Source organism: Pinus tabuliformis, chromosome 9 (assembly GCF_031772625.1).
Source record: "Pinus tabuliformis cultivar Carrire ecotype Pingquan chromosome 9, CPIR1, whole genome shotgun sequence".
NCBI classification, from domain to species: domain Eukaryota; kingdom Viridiplantae; phylum Streptophyta; class Pinopsida; order Pinales; family Pinaceae; genus Pinus; species Pinus tabuliformis.
In genome coordinates this window covers 487,472,376-487,497,932 of record NC_142307.1, presented here as the reverse complement: position 1 = coordinate 487,497,932, position 25,557 = coordinate 487,472,376, and the positions used below count along the sequence as shown (strand labels likewise).

Below are 25,557 nucleotides of genomic sequence, written 5' to 3'. Positions count from 1 at the left end.
TAATTAGATTTTATTTTGTTTATTTAGATTTGATTTATGTGTTAGTTTTATATTTTAAATTTAGATTTCAAATTAGATTTTTTGATTTGTTATGAAAAATAAAAAATAAAAAGATTCATTTTATTTCTTTAGATTTTAGATTTAGTTTTATTAGCTAAGTTCTCATTTATAATTTTTTTTTTTTTTAGATTTTAGTTCAACTTAGATTAATTTTAGTTCAAGTTTTCTTTAGATTTATTTGATAAATTTTTTTAGATTTTATTTACAAAAAAAAAAAAAAAAAAAAAAAAAAAAAAAAAAAAAAAATCGAAAAAATATAAAAATTTTTTTTTTTTTTTTAGATTCAGTTACCTTCGGGAATTGTCATATCTTTACGCTGGGATCTGAATTTTCAAGTCGAGATGCGAAGTTGATATATGATTGCTGTTCATGGTCCATTTTTCTATATCATTCAACAAGTAATCGTTTTTATAATCATCTCTTAAGGCACTGGTCTGCTTCATTAATTAAATCCATCAAGTGCTTGTATCGTATCTCGTGTCTCCCAACCAACTGGTCGACAGTTGGTCTTCATCATCCCGCAGGGACTACCCCCCTTAGCCGCGGGAGACAGGCTTAAACGGAGGGATCGGGGATCAGAGTGACAGCCCCCGGTCTGAGCGTTGTCGTGCCAATCCGCGCGACAACAGACCGCCTGTTAGTGCAATGTGTCCTAGTGCTTTTTCTTCTGGCACATTCCCTTTGCGATTCCTTATTAAACTTTTGGGCTCTATGCCTGAGGGATGAGTTGTCCGATAGGGTCCGTCTGCTGTATCCTGGAGCCAATAAAAACGCAGTCGGGCTGAGTGAACTGCCACGTTTGCCTGCCACCTCTTGCTAGGTGCATTCGCTTGTGTGCCTTTCTAATCCTTTTGGGATGATGTCATGCTTATGTCATCAACCCCATGTGGCGGCTCTTGAGTGGTGACACATGTCACTTGGATTTGTCCCATTAGACCACCCAAAAATGTCGAAATTGCCTACCACATGTCCTTTGTACAACTATGTCATGCTAACGTCATCTGCCACCATCATCTCCTGAGAGCTAATCAAATGTTGCCATTGTCCACTGTAAGAGAGGAGAGAGAAAGGGGGTCCTGAGGCCTTGGTTTTTCGCCAATTTCATTTGTTAATAAAAAACCCATAGGGTTCAAGAAACAAGCCTCGACACCACTCCATTGTGGTTTGTGGTATTAGGGGGAGTGGCCCCGAGGTTATTCTCCACCATTGATTTGTGCGATCCGTGGTTTGGGAAACCACTTCTCGTGACTACCAAGCCTGACAAGATTGCCATCTCAAGTCCCGTCAGAATGTCATTGCGTGGCTCGACGTCTATTTCCCGGCGCTTCCATTTTGTTACCCCTTTGCAATTGTTCGAGATGAGCCTTGCGGGATGATGTATAGTGTGGGGTTTTCTGGACGCATTTTCCATTCGCTCGTGCTTTCCTTTGTGGCCTGACAACTTACATCCCAATGCTTAACTTTTTGCACCCCTTTTAATCACGTCGGGTGATTACCTCTAGGCTTTCTCCCATTGGGCCAAGCTGTCAAGTGGGCTCTGCCTGCGTCAATAGAAATGCTTCCTGCTGTTGCATTGTCGGCCACGTTTGCCCGAAGCTCTGTGTAGCGGCTTCGCCAACCTTTGCTGCTATTTCTTTTGGCAAAAAACCAAACTAATGTGCTCCAAGGGGTCCTCCAACCATTTTTATCTCTGCCACTTTGACTTTGGGCACCTCAAATTTGACTGGCAATAAGTTGTGATCCAGGAGGCCTATTTGCAGACTTCAATATACCGTTGGAAATCTCTTTCTGAGCACTGTCCAACTATGCCACTTTAGAAGCATTTGAGCTAAGCTCCTGAGGCAGAAATGCCTTCAAAGCCTGGGACTCCCAACCATCATAGTCATCATTTTATGGCTTCTCCAATAAACCTACTGCTATGGTGATTCTCTACAAGAGACTGCAACAACCATGAGACTCCCCCTGAGCTTATGCTAACATCTGCTACCACCAACCTCAATGCTAATCTGGTTGACATCAATGCCAACACACTTTTCAACTATCAGACAATGTTAACTCTCCAACATATCTCTTCCATGGTTGTTGACATCAATGCCAACACACTCACTGCCACTAGCCATCCGGGAAATGCCAATTGTCCAACACCCTCTTCCCTCTACTCGGCTACTGAATCTACTATTCGCACTCCCTTTTGGACTGAGAAATTTTTCTTGCAGCGGCTGCCAACTGCACTTGGAAAATCAGATTTCTAAACTAGAAACCCTCTGAGAGAAATTCTCTGTGTGTGTGCACTTCCTCTTCCACCTGGCGCTGATTCTATTGCTACAAAACCCTACTGCACTCAAACAAGGAATCTGCTCAGCGAAAATTTGAGCTATAGTTGCCCTTTTGCCTGTTGGAATCACTCAAGTTGGCAAGCTGGATTTTTCTACCAACCTACACTTAAAATTCAATCTTCCTAGCAATTCATATTGCCTGACTTGGGCTCTGCGTAGCCTCCAGAAATTTGTCCTATTGGCAACTGCTCCCTCTGAACAACGAATTTCCTTCTCCGCTTCTGAGCTTCCCCTTCTGATCAAAATTGCTCTGATACCATGTGAAAATTTCACCACTGAAATTCTATTACAACAACTGGAATTATTTCTTCTAACTGTAAACTAATTTATTAGTTTATTGCTACAACAACGACAAAATAATCACATTGCAGTCTTCACAAAAACATTGTGGAAAATAAAAGTGGTGGAAACTAAGAAAATACTGGCACACACACACAATAAATTTGACACAGTTATTTTTGGACAAAAGTACCTTGAAAAACTAGTGCAACAATTGAGGGTTTTTATTATTAAGTAGCAGCGAGAAAAATTTGAGTACAATAAATATCGCCAAACTGACGAATCTATCCAAGAGGAATCTTGGGAAAAATTATCCAAGGGAAATTACCCTTTTCGAGTAGTCCCGACACTTGACTGCCTCTAGAAAGCTAGCCGTCCAACTAGCTCTGCGTCACCTTGGCATAGTCCTTCAAACACTCTGCCTGAATCAACTGCCAATCTAGCTATCTTGCCTGTTGCTGACTAGGAAAATGCTTCTCCAACCCTCTGGAAAACTTTTCCGGCCTCTAGAATTGAAAACGTCTTCCTCTTCAGCTAGATCAAATTGCTCTTTTGAAGCAACTGCACAGTCCTTGTGCTGCTTTCCAGAGAAAATCTTGGCCTCCCCTTTCGGATTCTCTGGGTTTGGAAAACTTCCCTTGGACTCACTGTCCCTACCCCTCTTCACTTCCCTTCTCTAGCTCGAACTCTTCTGACGACCACTGCTACTCTCTGGGGGATCGAACTTCCCAAGGAAATCGATCTCAAGTGAGTACTCCATCTACCTATCGACCTCCTCTTATAATCTCCATTTGGGACTCCAACAACTAATATTAAAACATAATCGATGGCTGAGATCATTTCTAGATTGATCCGTGTAAGTTTCTAGATGATTCACACCTTTCTCAATTAATACTGATTAATTAAGCCCTTTTCCTAAGTTTAGACTTAGGAAATATTTACGAATAAGCTAATACTCTAATTGAGACACTTCTAGGTGGAATTCCCTGAACAATTTCTAGGTTATGGAGAACTCTTGTGTTTTAGCCTCTCAACAAAGTTTCGAGACTAGAACATGTTGTGCTTTACAACAACCCCCCATTTCTTATCATTATTTCTTTTGAAAAACTATCATATGAAATGGGTCCCTTTTAGTTTTGATTGGTATCAATATTGTATTGTTAAAAAGATCCGAAAACAAAATGAAAAACATTATGAAAACCTTTTGAAAAACCCATTTTGATCATATTTATACAAATAATCAATCTTTTATCATTGCGATAAAGCGATCGCAAGATCGCATATCGCAATGACATAAGGAGCATAAGTAAATGGCACATTGGTTTTCGCCGATGCGATATCGCTATCGGCTATCGGCAATGTTCTATGCACATTCTTAAAGCGCCCCAGGCCATTCACCCCGATGCGATGCGATTTCGCTATCGGCGATCGGCGGTATGCTATCCATATGTTTATAGAGCGCCCATACTCCCAATGCGATGCGATATCGCTATCGGCGATCGGGGATTTCAAAAAGTGTCAACATAAGGAGTTAAGTTTTCCCGACGCCCGATTGCGATAAAGCCAAAAGCACAGATTTCAAAAAAGCCGTTAAGACAGAGGGATATTACGATCAATTCATATTAAAAGCTCGATCTGTCAAACGGTGATTTACTTGCGCTTAACGGCCAAAACATCCAAGGCACGCTTAAACGAATCATTCGGCCGATTAATGATATGATGGGCATTTAAAGGATTGGCAGGTTTAAACGGCCATTTAATGTAATAATAAGTCCTGAAATCTTCCTATAGATTGTATTCGCGGCCATTTTAAAAGCTAATTCCTCATTACCCATTGATCAATTTATCTTTCTCATATTGAGTTTTCATTGCCAATTCTCTGTGTTACGTTCATTTTCACTTCTGTGCAGAATTCATCCAAAGAAGAAAACTCAAGCAGAATGGGGAAGAAATCTAAGAAAACCACAGTCGCTTCCGTTGCGCCAGCCACAGGACAAGCTGTCGCTGATCCCACAAACAAAAAGAAAGGATTGATATCTGATACTACATGTTCTGGCCTCGGCAGAACTACTTGGCAGAGTACCTACAATCTGATTGAAGTCGAAGAACCTAAAGTGACAACAGTACAAGCTTCTGCAGATTCAACTAGGAAATCTGAGGGTACTTTAAAAGACTTGGCTGACTCCTTCCTTCATCGGATAGCAGCTCGGGAGCAAATTCTCCCATATACAGATGTAGTGCGATGGGCAATTGAGGAAATCCCGATCATGGACAGAACCTTCTGCACCAGAGACGGGAGAATTTTCGGGTCATTCAAGGCTGATGATTTAAGGCAAATGTATCATTTGCCTGAGCCAGAGAAGAAGTATAACAAGGCATTTTTGGAGAAATTCCGAAAAGAGAATGAAGTGGAATCCGAGCCCATCCGGGATTGGAGACAAAATCCAGCAAAACACAAACATGAGTCTTCCGGTAAGTACTCGGTTGATTCCCTATGTTCTCCTTATTGTTATGCTGGAATAATGATGTGTAGATTGTGGGGATTGCACGACTCTTCTAATTTCACTATAGAAATGGTTCCCTTGATGGAAGCGGCATGCAACAGTGAAATAATGGATTGGGCCACTATTCTCTCAGATAAACTAGCTACAGCTGTTCTTGAGTTTAGGAATAAGACCCGCATTACTGAAAGGCTAATTCCCCCATTCTATTACAGTGCCTATATTTTAGATACCTTGTGTTTTAATTCTGAATTTCCTGTGCTCGGCTGGAGGTGGACACCACAAGACCCCATGCCTATTCACATATACCATCAGAAATTATGGAAATCCTCTTATAAGCACCATTTATACCAAGTCTGCAATGGCTTTATGTTGCCTATTCATTATTCTATTTTTGATAAACCTGCTCCCAAGATTTCCTACCAAGCTGGGATTGATTTAACAGCAGTAGGGAGATGGTTCGGGGAGGAGAAGTTCACTTATATAAGAGTTTTCGGTAGCCAAGCCGAACCTCACGTCCTCCCTTTATACATATCTGATAAACTGCTGGCAAGGGAAATCGCTTACCAGATCATTGCTGAGAGTGTTACACAGACTCTCAAGAAAAATAAGAAGCAGGGCTGGCCCTCTTTTTCTTTGAGATGCGGTGTCTATACCTTGCATGATCTCAAACATGCAGAGAAAGAAGCTACAAAGATTAAATCATTAACTCTAGCAACTCTCCCTAATAGGCAATTTGATCCCAACAAAGTTGCCTATAATGCACTAGAACATGCCAAATTGTCAAAATTTGATCATAAAGAAGATATGTTTGATGACCTGTTCTCCTCCGCTGAGTCAATAATGCAGGTTAAGGCATTTGCCAGAATGAAATATCAAGATGAAGGGTTGGTTGAATTTAACAGACTTAGAGAACAGAGGTTGCAAACTCTGCCTCTAGATCTATTAGCAACAACCCCAACAACATCGACAAGCGAGCCTGAACGACAACAATCAAAGGAGCCTCCGGTTACAACAATAGAACCAGAAAAGCCACAGGAGGAAACTCAGACTACAGAGCAGGAGAAAGTGCGGGAAGAGACCCAGATGAAAGAGCAGAAACAGACCACCACTGAAGTAAACGTGGATACTCATATTGACCCAAAATTGCTCCAGGAATGGCAGCAATTTGATTCTATTATCAGTGGTCTGGAATGTTCAAAGGACACCGAAACTTCGAAGGCAGCAGACACACAGGAAACCATTTCACCACAGGTTCTAAGTGGAACCAGCGGCCCACCCATTTCAAAAGAAGTAGAGATAATACCAAAGGACCCCTCCGATCAAATCATTTTGCAGGTAGAAGAGATTCCTCCCTTGGATGTCTTCTACAGCCCAAGGCATAAAGCTGTAGTAAAACGACAAAGGAAAAGAAGAAGGACTGATCAACCTTCCCTTTTCCCAGAACAGACGGTCACGGGCAATGTGGTTTGGAAGGAGGAATTTGACCCCTCTGATGACCTGACAAAATTGTCACAATATGCTGGAGCCTATTCGGCGGCAACAATAGATAAGGCATCGGAGGTGAGTCTTTTACTGAAAACAAAGGACCAGGAAATTTTCTTATTACAGGCACAGCTGACTGAAGCAAAGCAGAAAGCGGAGCAGGCAGAGCAGCAATTGTTGACACAACAGCAATTAAACAGTCAACTAACTCAACAATTGCAGGCAGAAAAACAAAGGATTGACCACAGCGCAATCCAAAAGCAGAAAGAATTGTCAGAGGCCTTGGCGCAATTGAAGGCAGCGAATGAGAAAATGCTGAAATCAAAAGATGAGCAAATCGCTCAACTATCAGCACAGCTTGAAAAGACAAAGGGCGTTCCACAAGTAGCTGAATTCAGAGTAGAAGCACTACAGATAAATACTACATTGATAGCCCAAATTAAGCTTCTATGTCAACAAATCGCCCAGGCAGAGCCACTATGTGAATTAACGGCATCCATAAGTAATAAAGTAGATAAGGCTAGGACTGAATTGGATCAAGCTGAAGAAACGATAGCTGCATTTCTCGACTGGCAAGATACTGATCAAGGACAAGCGGCGAATTTACCAAGAATTTTAGAGTCACATAAAGATATACTCTTTACAGAATGGCAGTCCCAGTTGATGAAAGCAGAGAGGGCAGTTTCAAGATGCAAATCAACTTCAAGCAATTTAGTTGAATTAGTCAATAACACTCTCTACTTATCAAACATGATTTCCCAATGCACACTAGGAAAATTGACAGCGATGAAAACATTGGAGCAATCATGTTATCCAGATCTAGAGGAAAAGGGGAGATTAATTGCTGGAATTAACAGTTTAACCTGGGACACCTATTGGTTCTTCTTGGTAAAACCACACACACAGAGAGCCGCCCTCAAGTGCCTTACGGATGCAATCGGGTATATTATCCCCGATATTCAGGATGCCACCTATGCCGCCCAGCTCAGCTCTCGCCTCAACAGACCACCCGAAGTGGAGCCGATGCTTGCGATAAGTCAGCTCAGATTTAAAGGCAAACAACCTACTTGATGATTCATGCCGCCAACTGCCAGATTGCTGAAGAAAATAGGATCAAAATCAATTGATACCAATTAAGTAGGATTTCAGTTTCTTAGATAGTTAGATTAATTAAGTATTTATAGACCCTTTCATTGTTTTGGAAAGGGTCGTAAAGTTTTGTACTTGACTTAAAGACTGAAGTTGCACTATTGTGCTTCAGCCATATTCTTTTATGAAACTGGACCAGTTATTCTAATTTTGACAAGGAAGCTTTTATGCAATTGTGCACTACTGTCTTTGTTTGAAAGTATTTCTGCGTTGAAGGAAGAATCTCAAGTAGCGATTGATATTGGGAGTGTCTAGCAGCTCATATGGTACTATTATCTATGTCTGAATTCATTCTTTTCATATGAATTGTTATTTGATTACATTTGCTATTATCGCATATATGTATGTGTTTTAACAGCATTTCTGTATGTTTTCCACTATTGGATGTGTATGGAATGCCTTTCCTTTGATCATATATGTATCGATGATATATAAAGTGTAGCAACATTGCGCTGATCCCTTTGTTTAACTATTTAAGCAAAGTAATTCTTGAATGAATAAAAGTCCATATTTATTGAATAGAGTCGTCTACATGCCTGTTTATAAATATAGATCATCAAGCGCTACACTTTAAGAGTACAATATTTCCCGGGATTAGTAGTAGTTCTTTTATTTCGTCAATAGATTAAGTCATTCACCTATCATTAGATTAATCAACCAATCATTCATTCCGTTTATCCATTTCTGGGAAACTGGTCCCATTATCCCCAGTCGGAGCCATCATTCCAAACGGAAAAGGAGCTGTACTAAGGTCCAGACCGAGTGGTTATCCCCAATGTTGATACAACGATTTTCGGGGCATCAACAGAACACCTCCGATGCTCCAAAAACTAACAAGGTGTCATGTGAACATTGATGGAACGGAGGAGAAAAGACTTCTTGGCCAAGTGACATGGTCAAAGGGACCAACTATGATGGGCCCCTCATCTTGAGCATATAGATGTTGTCGAAGTCTAACAGTTAGAAACCATCCATGTACTTTCTGATTTATTCCTTCCTACTTGTTCTGATTAATTAACATGTTATTTACCATGTAAATACTGAAAATAAACACAATTACATGCTCAACACATTACAGATCATCAACTGAAGGAAACAGAAACAAGCACACAAATGACACCGTTATTTTTGGACTAACGTCCCTGGAAAAACCCAATGCGGGAAAACTGGTGTAGCTATTTGAGGGTTTGATTTATTAAGCAGTTTCAGAATACAATCTGGGTGCCAAATCTGGCTCACCCAACAGAGAAAAATCTCGACAGTAGTACCTCTCCTTCGGAGATAGGTGCTCCGGTTGAAACCCCGGATAAACACTTCGGCAGCTCCTTAGCTCCAATCTGCCCCACGGAAAACCCCAGTGTCAACCTCTAGGGACCGTGTCAGCCTCTTCTGCCCTCAGCGTCAGCTTTCCCGACAGTTTCGACTCTTCCCGGCAGTTTCGGCTTTTGCCCTCTGCGTCAACTTTCCCGGCCGTTCCGGCAGTTCTCGGCAGTTCCAGCTGTTCCTGGCAGTTCCTGCTTCTGCCCTCTGCGTCAGCTTTCTCGACTGTTGCGTTGATCCTCTCGGCACTATCTCTGCCTCTGTTTCTGTATTCACTGCCACTTAGCTGCAACTCCAGATCACTCTCTCAACTTTCTTAGCAAACCCAGTCCCAGAAAGTTGAAATCTTGATCTCTTGGTGTGTTCTCCAAGTGACCCTTAAGCCTCCTCTTATTCTTTTCTCGTTGATAGATCAACAACCGAGATTAAGTCCCTAATCAACGACTAAGATTAGATCTGGCTTGATCCATGACTTTTGGACCATTCTAACACAATTTTATATTAATTCACATTGATATGCTAATTTCCCTAAGTTTAGACTTAGGGACTCCATTAAAAATATTAATTATTTTAATATCTCCCAAACTGTTTAGAATCTGCCCAAACCATTTCTGGGTATTCGAGATCTCATGTGCCTTAGCCTCTCCACCAAATTTCATGGCTAGAGCACATCTGATGCTACACCAAAATAACACTCCCTCGTAGCGAGGACTGTGCTCTAGCAATACTCCTCACTGAGTATTACTCTGATCATCCGACATTGGTCCTTGATGCTAGGCCTGCTGCCCATCATTTGTACTGCTGCATCCTGTATTGCCATCGATGGCTCTGCCACTGCCACTGCTGCATCTGTACGACAGCTCCCTCTACATCCGTGCTGTTGCCCATGGCCCTGCCACTACCACTGCTGCGTCTGCACTGCATCCCCTCTCATCATGCTACATTGTGTTGCCCATAGCACCGCCACTGCTAACTGTTGCATTGCAACTTAGTTACTGAGAAGTAAGTAACTAATCTCCCAACTCTGACATCTCTGTTAGGCTAGAGACACTCTAGATGCTAAAGCTCCCTCTGTCGTTGACAAGTGCTCCCTCTTTGACCTCTGCGCTGCTGCAACAACTCCCTGCATCTCGCATCGTTGCACACCTCTTTGTACCATCCTGCACTGGTGCAACACTCCCGTGCCTCTCGCACTGTTGCAGCCTGCTAGCCTCGCGCTATCTTGGGAATCCTGCACTGTAGCTCTGCCGCTCCATCCTCATCCGTCTCTACCAACATTCGCTAGTCCTGCTACTCCTCTTTAGGGCCCCCGTAGCCAGGTATAATCCAAGAGGTTGGGTACCTCGAGGATCTTGCCCCTCATCCTCTGTAGTCCTCCTGATTACAGCTCGATGTCTCTCCACTTTCGTCAAGTGGTGTGTGCTCTCATGGCACATACATCGTCTGTCTCCACTTCCTTCTCTGCCCTTGCTGGTGCTACCTTGGTCTCAGAAGCCTCTCCCTTGATTTTCTTCCTCGGACACTGGGTCGCATAATGACCCAGCTCCCCACAGTGGAAGCATTTGACCTTGGAGAGGTCCTTCTTCTTCCGCTTTTCTTGCTTACCCTCAGATGCTAGGGCAGCATCCACCTCCTCCTCCTTCTTGATTCTGATCCCCTTACTACTGCTTCTCGTCTTGGTCACCCTCCTGATCTCTTCTTGACGAAGAGCCGCCCACATTTCCTCCCAATTTGGAAGGGTCGCCTTGACCAATACGCTCTGGAAAAACACCTCCCAGTCTTCTGAGACTGCATTCAGGGCTGTTCTCACCATCAACTCTTGATCTGGGGTGGCCCTATGGAAGTCAGCTGATCTTGGATCTCCTTCAATCGACTGAGGAAGGTGTCCATCTGTTCTCCCTTCTGCATCTGGTATGATCGTAGCTAATTATCTAGGAGCATCTTCCTCTGCACGGAAGTACGCTGATACAACTTGGTCAGAGCCTCCCACATCTCTCGCGCCGTATTCTTCTCGGAAATATGTGGTACTATATGATCCTTGATCCCGTCAAGAATGATACTCTTGGCTCTCGCCATTGCTTCCTCATACCTGTCATTGTCAGTTGGGTCAACTGGGACCGCTATCGTCTCCAAGGCGAAGTGCTTGACATGATTTCTGTCAAGTACGGATAAGATTTTGGCCTTCTAGACTACGAATTTTGAGGTTCCGTCCAGTCTGTTTTGGTCCCTTACTCCGTGTAGTGCCATTCCGTTGCTCTTCTACTTCCCTCCTGGAATTTCTCGATGTGACTTCCTCTAAGCCTCGATTTCCCTCTTAGAAATCCTTCTGCCGATGTCGAGATGCCCCCTACTCTGATTGTCTGTGCAATCGCACTACTGATCCGGATTTTTTGGCTAGAAACCCTCGGTAGCAACTCCCTCCTCCTTGGTCTTGCCCTGTTAGGCACTGTTCTGACAACAGTACCCCACTAGCTCCACTCTGCGACTTATCCACAGGCTCCTAAACCCCAACAACCTGAAGGTGTGAACTCCTAGGCTTTGTGCTGTCCCAGCGTCAACAAACTAGCTCCCTAAGCCAACTGTGTCAGCCCTCTTGGCCTTTGTGTGGCTTTGCATGAGCCTGTCTTTGCCTCCCTCAGCCTCTGCGTAGCCTCTTTTTGGCCCAAACTTGATACGCAGGCACTGTGTCACCCCTTGTTGTTTTGCTCCTAGGAACAACTTCTGTCACTTGGGACAACTGTTTTTTGCTGCCGCTGCTCTGCTCGGCTGATGTCCTCAGTTCCCCTATGATCTGCAACCACGCTGTGATACCATGTTGAAGTTTCTAAGTCTAACAGTTAGAAACCCTCCATGTACTTTCTGATTTATTCCTTCCTACTTGTTTTGATTAATTAACAAGTTATTTACCATGTAAATACTGAAAATAAACACAAGTACATGCTCAACACATTACAGATCATCAACTGAAGGAAACAGAAACAAGCACACAAATGACACCGTTATTTTTGGACTAATGTCCCCAGAAAAACCCAATGCGGGAAACTGGTGTAGCTATCTGAGGGTTTGATTTATTACACAGTTTCAGAGTACAATCTTGGTGTCAAATCCTGCTCACCCAATAGAGAAAAATCTCGGCAGTAGTACCTCTCCTTCGGAGACAGATGCTCCCGCTGAAACCCTGGATAAACACTCCGGCAGCGCCTCAGCTCCAATCTGCCCCACGAAAAACCCTAGCGTCAGCCTCCTTTGCCCTCCGTGTCAGCTTTCCCGGTAGTTTCGGCAGTTCCCGGCAGTTCCGACAATTCCTAAAAGTTCCTGCTGTTCCCAACAGTTCTGGCTTCTGCCCTCTGTGTCAGCTTTCCTTACAGTTCCCAGCAGTTCCAACTTCTACCCTCTGCGTCAGCTTTCCCGGCCGTTGCGCTGATCCTCCTAGCACTATCTTTGCCCCTCTGCTTCTGTATTCACTACCCCTCAGCTACAACTCCATATCACTCTCTCAACTTTCTTAGCAAACCCAGCCCCGGAAAGTCGAAATCTTGATCTCTTGGTGTGTTCTCCAAGTGACCCTCAAGCCTCCTCTTATACTTTTCTCGTTGACAGATCAATGACCGAGATTAAGTCCCTAATCAACGACTAAGATTAGATTTGGCTTGATCCATAACTTATAGACCATTCTACCACAATTTTATATTAATTCACATTAATATTTTAATTTCCCTAAGTTTAAACTTAGGGACTCCATTAAAAATATTAATTATTTCAATATCTCCCAAACTATTTAGAATCTGCCCAAACCTAAGTTGCACGAAACGGGGAAACGAGTTTCCAAAACGGGAAGAGATACGAAACGCGACCTCCCCAAATTTTGGAAACGGGGAAACGCGAATATATATATATATATATTAAAAATATTTAAAAATTATTAATATATATATGTGCAATCATAAAGCATTAATGATACATTTACATTATATGATTATAATTTATTACATTTAAACATTAAGATTAAATTTACATCACATTTACTCATGATTCATGAATAATCACATAATGAAAATAAAAATATAGGAACTGGAAAATCCAAAATCAGCCTTTATTTATATTAGTATATGAGGCTGCAAGTACAATAAAGACTATAAGGCTGCAAGAACTATAGAGACAAGTCACAAAAGACTAATCCTCATCATAACAATCCTCATAAAAAATAGAAGCAGCAGAATGCTCAACAGTGGATGGTGGTGCTGAAGAAGATGATGCACCAATTCCACTTCCAGAATCGTCCTCAATATTCAGGGCAACAAGAGAGAGATCCAAATCAGGATTTTCTGCATCCACATCCCATTCTTTAGAAGGACCACTGTTGTATTCTGGACCCCTACGAGATGCAAGGCGAAGGTTGGAGTGCACATAAACAAGATCCTCTGCTTTCTGTGAGCCCAACCTATTGCGCTTCACAGAATGAATAAAACCATAAGTGCTCCAATTCCTTTCTGCTGATGAAGAGCTTGCCACTTGTGAAAGAATACGAATGGCAAGGCTTTGCAAATGTACACCATTTGCTCCATGAAAAATCCACCACCTAACTAGATTCATGGTGCTTCTCTCCTCCAAAGCTGATATATCTGCATAATCATCTATTCCTGCAGCAAAACTGGCAAATTCCTCCTTTACCTCCCTATGTAGATGAGAAGGAAACATTCTCATAAGTGATTTTTTCACCCCAGTAGCCACCTCTCTATCCTTATGGGGTGCCTTCCTCTTTCCATTGCTTTTAGCAATAAGCTTCTCATGATAAAATTTGGGGTTCAAAGCATGTGCTAAAGTGTGTAATGGTGTATTGAAATTGTTCCACCTGTCAACAATGATTTTCTTGATCAAACCAGCAAAATGATCATCAACAAACAAAAGTTGTGGAGACTCCTGCGAAATGATTTCCATAGTTTTCTCAACCATGGAATCCATGCCATCATATACCTCTCCCAAGAAAGGTTGGTCAGTGTCAGCACTCCGGAGAAGCTCAAATGCAGGGGTTGTGAACTTTAGCAAGAAATCTACCTTGCTCCACCAATCCTCATCAAGGCACAATCTACGCACCATAGATCCCCGCTCTGAATCTGCTTGTCTCCACTCAATCCAAAGTTGACTCACCACCATAGAAACTAATGCATGCTTAACCTCAACAAGGCGGCACAACATCACGAAGTTTGAGGCATATCTTGTCTCAACAACTTTTAACAACTCCAATTTGGAGTACTCTCGAAATATGGCCTGAGACTGGTGGTGGTTGGTGATGAATTTGATAATCTCCCTTGCTTCCCCTGTGACTTCCTTTATCCAGGAAACTTTGTTGTCGATCTCCTCTAAGATCAGATTCAGATTATGGACAATGCATGGTGTCCAAAAGATGTGGTCATACCTCCCCTCAATAATTAAACCTGCAGCTTTGCAAACTGGTGCATTATCCGTGATAACTTGCACCACCCTGTTAGGCCCTATTTGTTCAATAGCTTTTATAATAACATCAGCAATGAACTGTGCATCTTTCACCTCTCCTGAGCAGTCTTCTACCTTGATAAACATTGCTCCTTTGGGGGAAGTGGCAATGATATTTATCAATGGTCTGCGCCTCATATCTGTCCAACCATCTGAGACTATGGTAACCCCAGAGCTACTCCAGGAAGAACGAATTGGAGCTAAAATGTCCTCCACAAGTTCCTTCTCATTTTTGAGAAGCTGGGTTCTGACTTTCTCATAGTTGGGCCCCTTGTACCCTTGAGGAGCTTTGTTAACTGCCCTTATCATATCTTGCCAGTAAGGAGAGCGAACAACATTGAATGGGATACCACATGCATAAATGCACCTAGCTACTCTGGAATCAGCTTCTTCTCTTGCTTGCACATTCACCAATCTAGCAATTCTGCTATCCTGAACTGAATGGGATGCCCCTGGGCCTCTGGTATTTTTGGGTGCTGGTTGTTCATGTTCTTGAGTGTGACCAGCTCTCCTCTTTTTTGCTTCAGCTACAATCCTTGGCTCAATGTTAGATGGAGCTTGAGTAAGGTCATCATGCCTTCTCTTAGTACCATCCGCCTCATCTTGCTCTCTTTGATATGCCCTCCTTACCAACGGATCTGATGTTTTTGTGCAACCTGAAATCCCCTGTCCTCCTCCATGCAATAGATGCGCCTTCACTCTTGGGTAGGAGCCCTTGTACGTATTATTGCAAAGATTGCATCGCCATTCCCATGAGCCACCACCTCCACATCTTTGAAGCTTTCGTCACATGCCTCCAAAGAGGATAATATTCAGCCCTTGGGTTGGCCCTAGGGCTTGAAGTTGCAGCTGCACTTTGGCTGGAAGCCATTGCTGCAAAAATAAATTAAAAAAACAAATCTGTAAATAATAAAAACGTTTTTCATATTTTTGGCTGTATAAACCTAGAAAAATTAAAGAAATAGTAAGAAAAAAACTAAGAAATGAATGTGGCTTACCCAAATTAATTTTCTGTGGCTGAATCTACCCTAAAATGCCAGAAAAGAGGAGAAATATGGCTGTAGCTGAGCCAAATCTGCTGCAAAAATAAATTTAAAAAACAAATCTATCAATAAAAAACGTTTTTCATATTTTTGGCTGCCTAAACCCTAGAAAAATTGAAGAAATAGTAAGAAAAAACTAAAAAAATGAATGTGGCTTACCCAAATTAATTATCTGTGGCTGAGACTACCCCAAAATGCCAGAAAAGAGAAGAGAAATATGGTTGTAGCTGAGCCAAATCTGCTGCTACTGAAATCTGCTGCTGAAATCTCTTTCTCTTGCTGCTGAAATCTACTTTGCTCACTGCTCAAAACACCCTAGCTGAAACAACTGCCAGTCTCCAAGAGAAACGACTTGCTGAATAGTGTGATGAGAGAATGAGACAAATTGCTCTTTTATAACTTTAGAATAGGTTTCTAGAACATCCTGGAAACCCTAAAAAAATAAAAAAAAAATAAAAAAAAAATTTAAAAAACCACTGTTTTTTTGGGGAAACGTGGCCCATACGGCCTGGAAACGTGTTGCCGGCAGTACGGCCACGTTTTCGTTTCGGGAAACGTGGCTGTATGGCCGGAAACGCGTTCCCGAAACGGAAACGTGGCCCGTACGGCCTGGAAACGCATTTCCGGCCGAAACGGAAACGTGGCCGTACGGTACGGGGAAACGCGTTTCGTTTCGTTTCCCCTGGGGAAACGACCCCTAGGGCCACATTTCCTGCAACTTAGGCCCAAACCCTTTCTGGGTATTGGAGATTTCATGTGCCTTAGCCTATTCACCAAATTTTGTGGCTAGAGCACATCCGATGCTACCCCAAATCAACAGATGTGGGGAGAGAACAATCGTGGATGTGTAATTTACCAACTTGACTTTTGTTTTTTCACCCCTCGTGTGCCTTTTACCTTTTCTTCATTTTTCTTTGTATTACTGCTTGTAGCTCAAGGGTTAGAGCTTGCTTTGTACGATGTATATCATTGATTACCCCCTTAAGGGTGAGGTAGCTCATGGACCACCAGGAGTTGGGACAGTCAAAGGTTCTTTCTCATGATATGACAAGCAATATGTGCTCAGGAACCAGGTGATGGCCATAATGTGTGAAGTAGAGCTCTTGGTAGGCATTTTCCCACGTGCTAATGTGTATGACCCAGCCATATTTTGCATTTTGATCCTTTTTTGTTTTTACTTGTGGTCATCATATGCTTTTTCTTGTTCTTCTAGTTGCACTAACCTCCTAGGGCCAAGTTCCGAGTCCTACCCAAGTATGAGGATGTATGGTGCCAATCCTAGTGAACCAATGGTCAGTGGAACCCAAAGATGGGAGGTGGAATATGGGGCTCGTAATGTAAGATGGAAAGTGGTAAGTATGAATAGGGAGAGGTGATACTACGCTATTTCAATCAGGGTTTCCCAAGTAGTGCCCCTCCTATACCCATTGGGCCATTAGGGGAGGTCGGTCATTTGAACCCAAAGATGGGAGGTGGAATATGGGGCTCGTAATGTAAGATGGAAAGTGGTAAGTATGAATAGGGAGAGGTGGTACTACGTTATTTCAATCAGGGTTTCCCAAGTAATGCCCCTCCTATACCCATTGGGCCATTAGGGGAGGTCGCACTGTACTAGGATGAAAGTTTAACCCTCCATTTAAGGCGAGGGAACAAAATGACAGTCAAAACTCCTCTTCCTTCCAGGTTACCCCATAATCCATGCCAAATGCCCAAAATACAAATAAGCATAAGCACCAGATTGCAAAATGAATAAAGTACTTTTTTATCGAAAGCCTACATTCCAATGTGTGCTCTTGCTAGATGGGTGAGGAAACATATGATTGAAGTAGGTTGCAGAGATATGAATGGCAGATCATCATTGGATACTAGTGGTTGTCAAGGGCTTCTAGGTGTTGGGTGGAAGAGATGGTAGGAGAAAAATTTCTCCTATGGGGCCAATGCCTTTTCGTACTTGTGACCATTCAATGGTATCTATGATGTCGCCATTAATTGTTGATTTGGGGTAGCATCGAATGTGCTCTAGCCACGAAATTTGGTGGAGGGGTTGGGGCACATGAGATCTCCAATAACCAGTAAGTGTTTGGGAAGATTCTAAACAGTTCAGGAGATATTAAAATAATTAATATTTTTAATGGAGTCCCTAAGTCTAAATTTAGGGAAATTAAAATATTAATGTGAATTAATATGAAACTATATCAGAATGGTCCAAAAGACATGGATCAAGCCAGATCTAATCTTAGTCGTTGATTAGGGACTTAATCTCGGTTGTTGATATGTCAACGAGAAAAATATAAGAGGAGGCTTGAGGGTCACTTGGAGAACACACCAGAGTGATCAATCATTTTATTCTCTAGAGTGGGGTTTGCTAAGAGAGATAGAATCAGTGATCGGAGTTGCAGCTGAGGGGCATTGAGTACAGAGAGATAGAGAGGCAGAGATAGTGCCGGGAGAGCAGTGCAGGAGCCAGAGAGAGTGACGCAGTAGTAACCAGGGCTCACGCAGGGCCACACAGAGGTAGCCCGGAGCTGCGCAGAGCTTTAGAGAGGCCAACGTTGTTGATGCAGAGGGCCAGAAGGCTGATGCAGGGCCTCCTAAGGCTGATGCAGACCCATTCAGGGTGATGCAGGGCCAGCGGTGGGCAGAGAGGGGCTGACGCAGTCCAAAAAGGCAAATGTTGGGGTTTCTGGGGAAAATTGGAGATGAGGAGCTGCGGGAAGGATTATCCGGGGTTTCAGCTAGGAAATTTGTCTCAAACCAAGAGGTATTACTGCCAAGGAAATTCTCTGTTGGGTAGGTCGGATTTGCCACCCAGATTATACTCTGGTATTGCTTAATAAGGAAACCCTCTAATCACTGCACCGATCTTCCCACATTGGGTTTTTTTGGGGACATTGGTCCAAAAATAACGGTGACATTTGGTGTGATTGTTTCTGTTTCCTTTAGTTGTTGATTTGTAATATGTTGAGCATGCAATATTGTTTGTTTTCAGTATTTACATTGTAAATAACAGAGCAAGTAGGTAGGAATAAATCAGATAAAGTGCATGGAGGGTTTCTAACTGGTAGACTTAGAAACTTCAACATGGTATCAGAGCGTGATTGCATATCACAGGAGGACTAAGGACATCAGCCGAGCGAAGCAATAGCAGTAGAAAACAGCTGCCCCGAGGTGACAAAAGTTGTTTCTAGCAGAGCAACAACAAGGGAATGGTGACGCAGTGCCTGCGTCATCAAGGGTGAACTAGGAAGAGGTAGCGTAGAGGCTAAGGGAGGCAAAGGGAGCCTCATGCAAAGCCATGCAGAAGCTAGGAGGGCTGATGCAGTTGGCTGAGGAGGACGGGTTGCTAGTGCCGGGATTGCGTAGAGCCTAGGAGCTCTCACCTTCAGGTTGTTGGGGTCTAGAAGGCTGTGGGAACGTTGCAGAGTGGAGCTGGTGAGGTACTATAGTCAGAACAATACCTGACAGGGCAAGGCCAAGAGGAGAGAGTTGCTACCAAGGGTTTCTAGTCGAGAAACCCGGATCAGTGGTGCGATTGCACAGACGATCAGAGTAGGGGGCATCTTGACATCGGCAGAAGGATTTCTAGGAGGGAAATTGAGACTCAGAGGGAGTCAGATCGAGAACTTCCAGGAGGGAAGTAGAAGAGCATCATGGCACTACACGGAGTAAGAGACTAGGACAGACTGGATGGAGCGTCGAACTTCGCAGTCTGGAAGGCCAGAATCTTATCTGTACTTGATAGAAATCGTGTCAAGAACTTCGCCTTGAAGGTTATAGCTATCCTACTTGACCCAAATGATAACGACAAGTACGAGGAGGCAATGGCGAGGGCCAAGAGCATCATCCTTGACGAGGTCAAGGACCATGTAGTACCACACATTGCCAAGAAGGAAACAACATATGAAATGTGGGAGGTCCTCAAGAAATTGTACTAGCATACTTCTGTGCAAAGAAGAATGTTACTAGAGAATCAGTTGAGGTCGTATCAGATGAAGAAGGGAGAACCGATTGACACCTTCCTCGAAGGACTGAATGAGATTCGAGATCAGTTGCTTGCTATAGAAGCCACGCTAGATCAGGAATTGATGGTGAGGACAACCTTGAATGTTGTCTCAGAAGACTGGGAGGTATTTGTCTAGAGTATACTAGGTAGAGGGACACTTCCAACTTGGGATGAGATGTGGGCTGCTCTTCGCCAATAAGAGATCAGACAACAGTCAAAGACAGGTAGTAGCAGCAAGGGGATCAAAGTGAGGCAGGAGGAGGAAGATGTTGCCCTAGCATCTGAGGGAAAGCAGGAAAAGCGAAGAAGGATCTCTCCAAGACCAAGTGCTTCCGTTGTGGGGAACTGGGTCATTATGCGACCCAGTGTCCAAGGAAGAAGAGTAAGGGGGAGTCTTTTGAGACTAAGGTAGCGCCAGCAAAGGCAGAAAAGGAAGTATTGACAAACAATGACTGTGCCATGAGTGCACACGCACCACTTGAGAAGAAGTGGGGAGACATCGAGCTATAGTCAGGCGGACTACAGGCTATGCGGGGCAGGATCCTTGAGGTACCCAGCCTCTTGGGTTAGACTTTCCTACGGTAGCTCCGAAGAGGAGTAGTAGGACCAGCTGATGTGGGTAGAGATGGATGCAGATGAAGCGACAGAGAGAGCTATAGTGCAGGAGTCCCAAGACAGCGCAAGGCTGGCAGGCTGCAGCAGTGCGAGAGGCACGGGAGTGTTGCACCAGTGTAGGATGGCACAGAGAGGGGTGCAACGGTGCGAGATGTAGGGAGTTGTTGCAGCAAGGCAGAGGTCAGAAGGAGCACTTGTCAGCGGTAGAGGGAGCTTCAGCATTAGGAGGGTTTCTAGCCCAACAGAAAGGTCAGAGTTGGGAGATTAGTTACTTACTTCTCAGTATTGAGTTGCAGTGCAGCAGTGGGCAGCACGATGCAGCATGATGAGAGGAGTTGCAGTGCGGATGCAGTGTTGGGAGAAAGGACCAACAGTAGCACGGATGCAGAGGGAGTTGTACAAATGCAGCAGTGGCAGTGGCAGAACCATGGGCAGCAGTACAGGATACAACAGTGTAGAGGATGGTGGGTAGCAGACCTAGCATCAACGTAGGGACCGATGTCGGATGATCAGGGTGATACTTAGTGAGGAGTATTGCTAGAGCACAGTCCTCGCTAAGAGGGAGTGTTGATTTGGGGTAGCATCGGATGTGCTCTAGCCACGAAATTTGGTGGAGAGGTTGGGGCACATGAGATCTCCAATACCCAGAAAGTGTTTGGGCAGATTCTAAACAGTTAAGGAGATATTAAAATAATTAATATTTTTGATGGAGTCCCTAAGTCTAAACTTAGGGAAATTAAAATATTAATGTGAATTGCTATGAAACTGTGTTAGAATGGTCCAAAAGACATGGATCAAGCCAGCTCTAATCTTAGACGTTGATTAGGGACTTAATCTCGGCCGTTGATATGTCAACGAGAAAAGTATAAGAGGAGGCTTGAGGGTCACTTGGAGAACACACTCGAGTGATTAGTGATTCTATTCTCTAGAGCGAGGTTTGCTAAGAGAGATAGAATTAGTGATCGGAGTTGCAGCTGAGGGGCATTGAGTACAGAGAGACAGAGAGGCAGAGATAGTGCTGGGAGATCAGTGCAGGAGCCAGAGAGAGTGATGCAGTAGCAGCCAGGGCTCATGTAGGGCTATGCAGAGGTAGCTGCGAGCTGCACAGAGCTTCAGAGAGGCCAGCGTTGCTGACGCAGGGCTTCCTAAGGTTGACGCAAACCCATTCAGGGTGACGTAGGGCCAACGCTGGGCAGAGAGGGGCTAATGCAGTCCAGAAAGGAAGATGCTGGGGTTTCTGTGGTAGATTGGAGTTGAGGAGCCGGGAAGGATTCTTCGGGTTTTTAGCAGGGAAATTTGTCTCAAGCTGAGAGGTATTACTGCCAAGGAAATTCTCTGTTGGGTAGGCCGGATTTGGCACCCAAATTGTACTCTGATATGGCTTAATAAGAAAACCCTCAGATAGCTGCACCGGTTTTCCCACATTGGGTTTTTCCGGGGACATTGGGCCAAAAATAACGGTGTCATTTGGTGTGATTGTTTCTGTTTCCTTTAGTGGTTGATTTGTAATATGTTGAGCATGCACTAGTGTTTATTTTTAGTATTTACATTGTAAAAACTTGTTAAGTAACAGAACAAGTAGGTAGGAATAAATCAGATAAAGTGCATGGAGGGTTTCTAACTGGTAGCCTTAGAAACTTCAACATTAGTTGTATGAAATATCACATTTATTATTATCAATTAATTTTTTATATTTATGGATTTATGTATTTTACCTATCTTGAATTGGATTCTTTTATAGTTATTGAACAGGGCTGTTTGTAACAGTGAGTCTCAACATTAAACCTTGTACCAAAGGGCATTGCTTGTACAATGCAGATATTATGGATGAATACATTTTGAGGTATTGCAAATTGTATGAGATCACAATTTGTATGGTAGACAACATATGGCATGATGATAACCATAATAATAGTTTGTTCATTCTATGGCCAGAAAGGTTGTAGAAGATAAGGGACATTTATTGAATTGTAGGTGCACAAGTTGAAGGTAGTTTTTACAGTGGTGAACTTTTCATCAATTTATAATAAGAATTCAATATTTTATCACAATGGTCTCTCAGAAAAATCTGTTAGCAGTTCATTTGCTGAGTCACAATATAGAGGTAAATGTTGTATATATCTTTATTTGTGAGTAATAATTACTTTGCAGTTCGAAGTTGTGTAGGGTGTTGTGGATTCTATTATGATATTATCCACACGAACACAAAGAGACTGGATGCTTTCATCCATGCATATCCTGGCCAAAGATTTTGTATCGACATTGTATAGTGTCTCTGAAAACCATATTTAAAGGATATCGAAGAAAAGAATAGGTGTGTTTCTGCTGGTTCTTATATGGTCAGATATTTGTTATTGTTATTCCAAACTTTACATGCTTTTCCACTCGTGTGTTCATATCATGCTTCTTTAGTTAACCTATTCAAGATAGTTCCTTTGTTCTATCTTCTACCCTCTTCCATTATGATGTGTGCATATCATGCTTCTTTAGTTAACCTATTCAAGATAGTTCCTTTGTTCTATCTTCTGCACTCTTCCATTATGAAATGGGAGGCTTTCTTCGGTCTTTACTGTTTATTCTCAATATTTCTTGAATTCAATATTCCTACATAATATTGTTACATAAGATTTGAGATTTTGACTGCATTGCTACATCCATGCATCTTTGAACTTTGCATATATGTTGCCAGAAGCCTAATAATTCTGTTTTAATGTTTGTGGGTTGCAGATGGAAAATGGCGGTCAGGTATTTTCTGTTGATGATGCACTTTTGGCTGTGGGATTTGGGAAATTCCAAGGGCTTTTGCTGGCTTATGCTGGTTTAGGTTGGGCTGCTGAAGCAATGGAGATGATGCTCCTTTCATTTCTAGGACCAGCAATTCATTCTGAGTGGGGAGTGTCTCCTTATCAAGAAAGCATGCTCACTAGTGTAGTATTTGTGGGAATGATGGTGGGTGCATATTTGTGGGGTGTAATTTCAGATGCAAAAGGAAGAAGGTAATTTCTTTCTTCTTACAATATTTATGATATAATTAGTTTTTCATTGCCAAATATCATTTCGGAAAAATGCACACACATTTATATATAAATCTAAATGTAATTATTTTCAAAAGTCATCTTTTAAATTATCAAAACATAATATATGAAATGCAATGGCGAGTAAATATCTGATCTCATGATATTTTTTAGGTACATGTCCAATAGTACAGCTCAACTTTGGCTTGTTATTTTAGGTAAATATAGTTATAGTTGAGAAATAAGGAAACCTTAAAATTATCAAGCTTGGAGAAAAACATAAGTCTGATAAAGATAACAAATAGTTCCTATTACAACAAAATCTGTCACCCGAAAATGTAAAGTCCCAAGAACCTAGGTGGAGACTCGTGTAACTAAGAGGTTGGCCATTGTCACCTCACCAACTCTTTTCTGCACTTTAAACCAAGGATGGAACTAAGTCAAAGGAGGCTTTCCTATGGGTTTATCAGTCCGGTGAGTGCATAGTAGAGAGACAGAGAATTCCACAGAGAGGTTGACGCAGTGCAAAGAGGTTGCGTAGAGGTGTAGAGGGAGATCCGTATTTTGCTGAGGAGAAGTCGAAATTCAGTGCCAAAAGCCGGAGAGGGAGCCCGGAGGCCAGGAAGATCGAGTTTCTAGAGTAGCAGCTGATCAGTTAGCAAGAGAGATGTTGGTACGAGTTGGGTGACGTAGATCTATGTAGGGTGACGCAAAGGCAGCACACAGGCAGCACAGGGCAGCGCATCTTGAGCTAAGGTCAGTGTCAGATCACTGATGGAAGTGAGATTTTTCTCACTAGACTTCTATCAGTGATTTTCTCTGTATGGAAAGCTAGATTTGAGCTTCCATAGATTTGTACTCAGATTTACTACTACATAATAATAAAAGCCTCATCTACTGCACCAGTTTTCCCAAGTTAGGTTTTTCCGGGGACATTAGTCCAAAAATAACAGTGTATTATCGTGTGTGTGCATCTATTCTTCTAGTGTTTTTATTTCTTTCGTAGCATTGTATTTGTGATGGTTGGCGTGTATATGTTTCGATATTTGTCGTAGGAAACTGCAAGTAATTTGTTTGATTAATTTAACAAATAGAAGAAACATTATCAGTTGTCGCAGTAGGATTTGGGGTCACCGAATTTTCGCATGGTATCAAAGCATAGATCGTAAGCTAGAGAGCTTAGTAGCAGAAGAGGAGAAGGAGGTTCGAATTTTTGCATAGGCAGCGCAGATCTACGTAGGGTGATGCAGAGGCAACAAGTTGTAGCTTATCTTGAGCTAAGGTTAGTGTCGGATCACGGGTGCAAGTGAGATTTTTCTCACTAGACTTCTATCAGTCATTTTCTCTGTATGGAAAGCTAGATTTGAGCTTCCATAGATTTGTACTCAGATTTACTATTGCATAATAAATAAAACCCTCAGCTGCTGCATCAGTCTTCCCAAGTTGGGTTTTTTTGGGGACATTAGTCCAAAAACAACGGTGTATTATTGTGTGTGCATCTATTCTTTTAGTGTTTTTATTTCTTTCGCAGTATTGTATTTGTGAAGGTGTAGTGTATATGTTTCAATATTTGCCATAGGAAACTGCAAGTAATTTGTTTGATTAATTTAACAAATAGAATAAACATTATCAGTTGTTGCAGTAGGATTTGGGGTCACCGAATTTTCACATGGTATCAGAGCATAGATCGTAAGCTGGAGAGCTTAGTAGCAAAAGAGGAGGAGGTTCGAATTTCTACGTAGGCAGCAATTTGAAACCCTAGAGGCAGCACATATGATCCAAATGGATCCTAAAACCCTCTAAGTCTTCATATAGTTAAAAACTATCACAAGGCGAAAACCTTTAAAAAGGTGGATAACATTATCGCGAGTGAAAAACATGAAGAAATAGTGGAAAAACAGAGTATCTGTGGTTTAAAACTACTTTGCATGAGAGTCGTCGGATTTGGCCGATCAATGGTCCAGATCCAATCGGCCTATCGCAATCGGCAAAGGCTAGCGGAGGCAGCTATATGGGAAGCGCGATCAAACGAGATCCGTTGATCTATGCGTGCAGATCAACGGTCCAGATTCAATCGCGCTATCGCATCGCTGATATATATATATATATATATATATATATATATATATATATATATATATATATATATATATATATATATGGACTTAACCGCGACCCGGAGGATCGACGACATGCGATTGCGATATCACAATATCGCATCGGAGCTATGCAAAGGAGTGGGGCCGATAACAACTATGA

The 25,557-nt window shown here is 42.6% G+C and overlaps 1 protein-coding gene across 1 annotated transcript in view; it reads left to right on the top strand.

Annotated features, from left to right (window-relative positions):
* The window catches only part of LOC149149332 (organic cation/carnitine transporter 7-like), a 224,634-nt gene that overhangs the window by 39,707 nt on the left and 159,370 nt on the right, over positions 1-25,557 (top strand). The window contains exon 2 of the mRNA XM_089439759.1: positions 23,012-23,280. Coding sequence (XP_089295885.1) covers positions 23,012-23,280 — 269 coding nt within the window. The remainder of the gene's footprint in view (positions 1-23,011; positions 23,281-25,557) is intronic.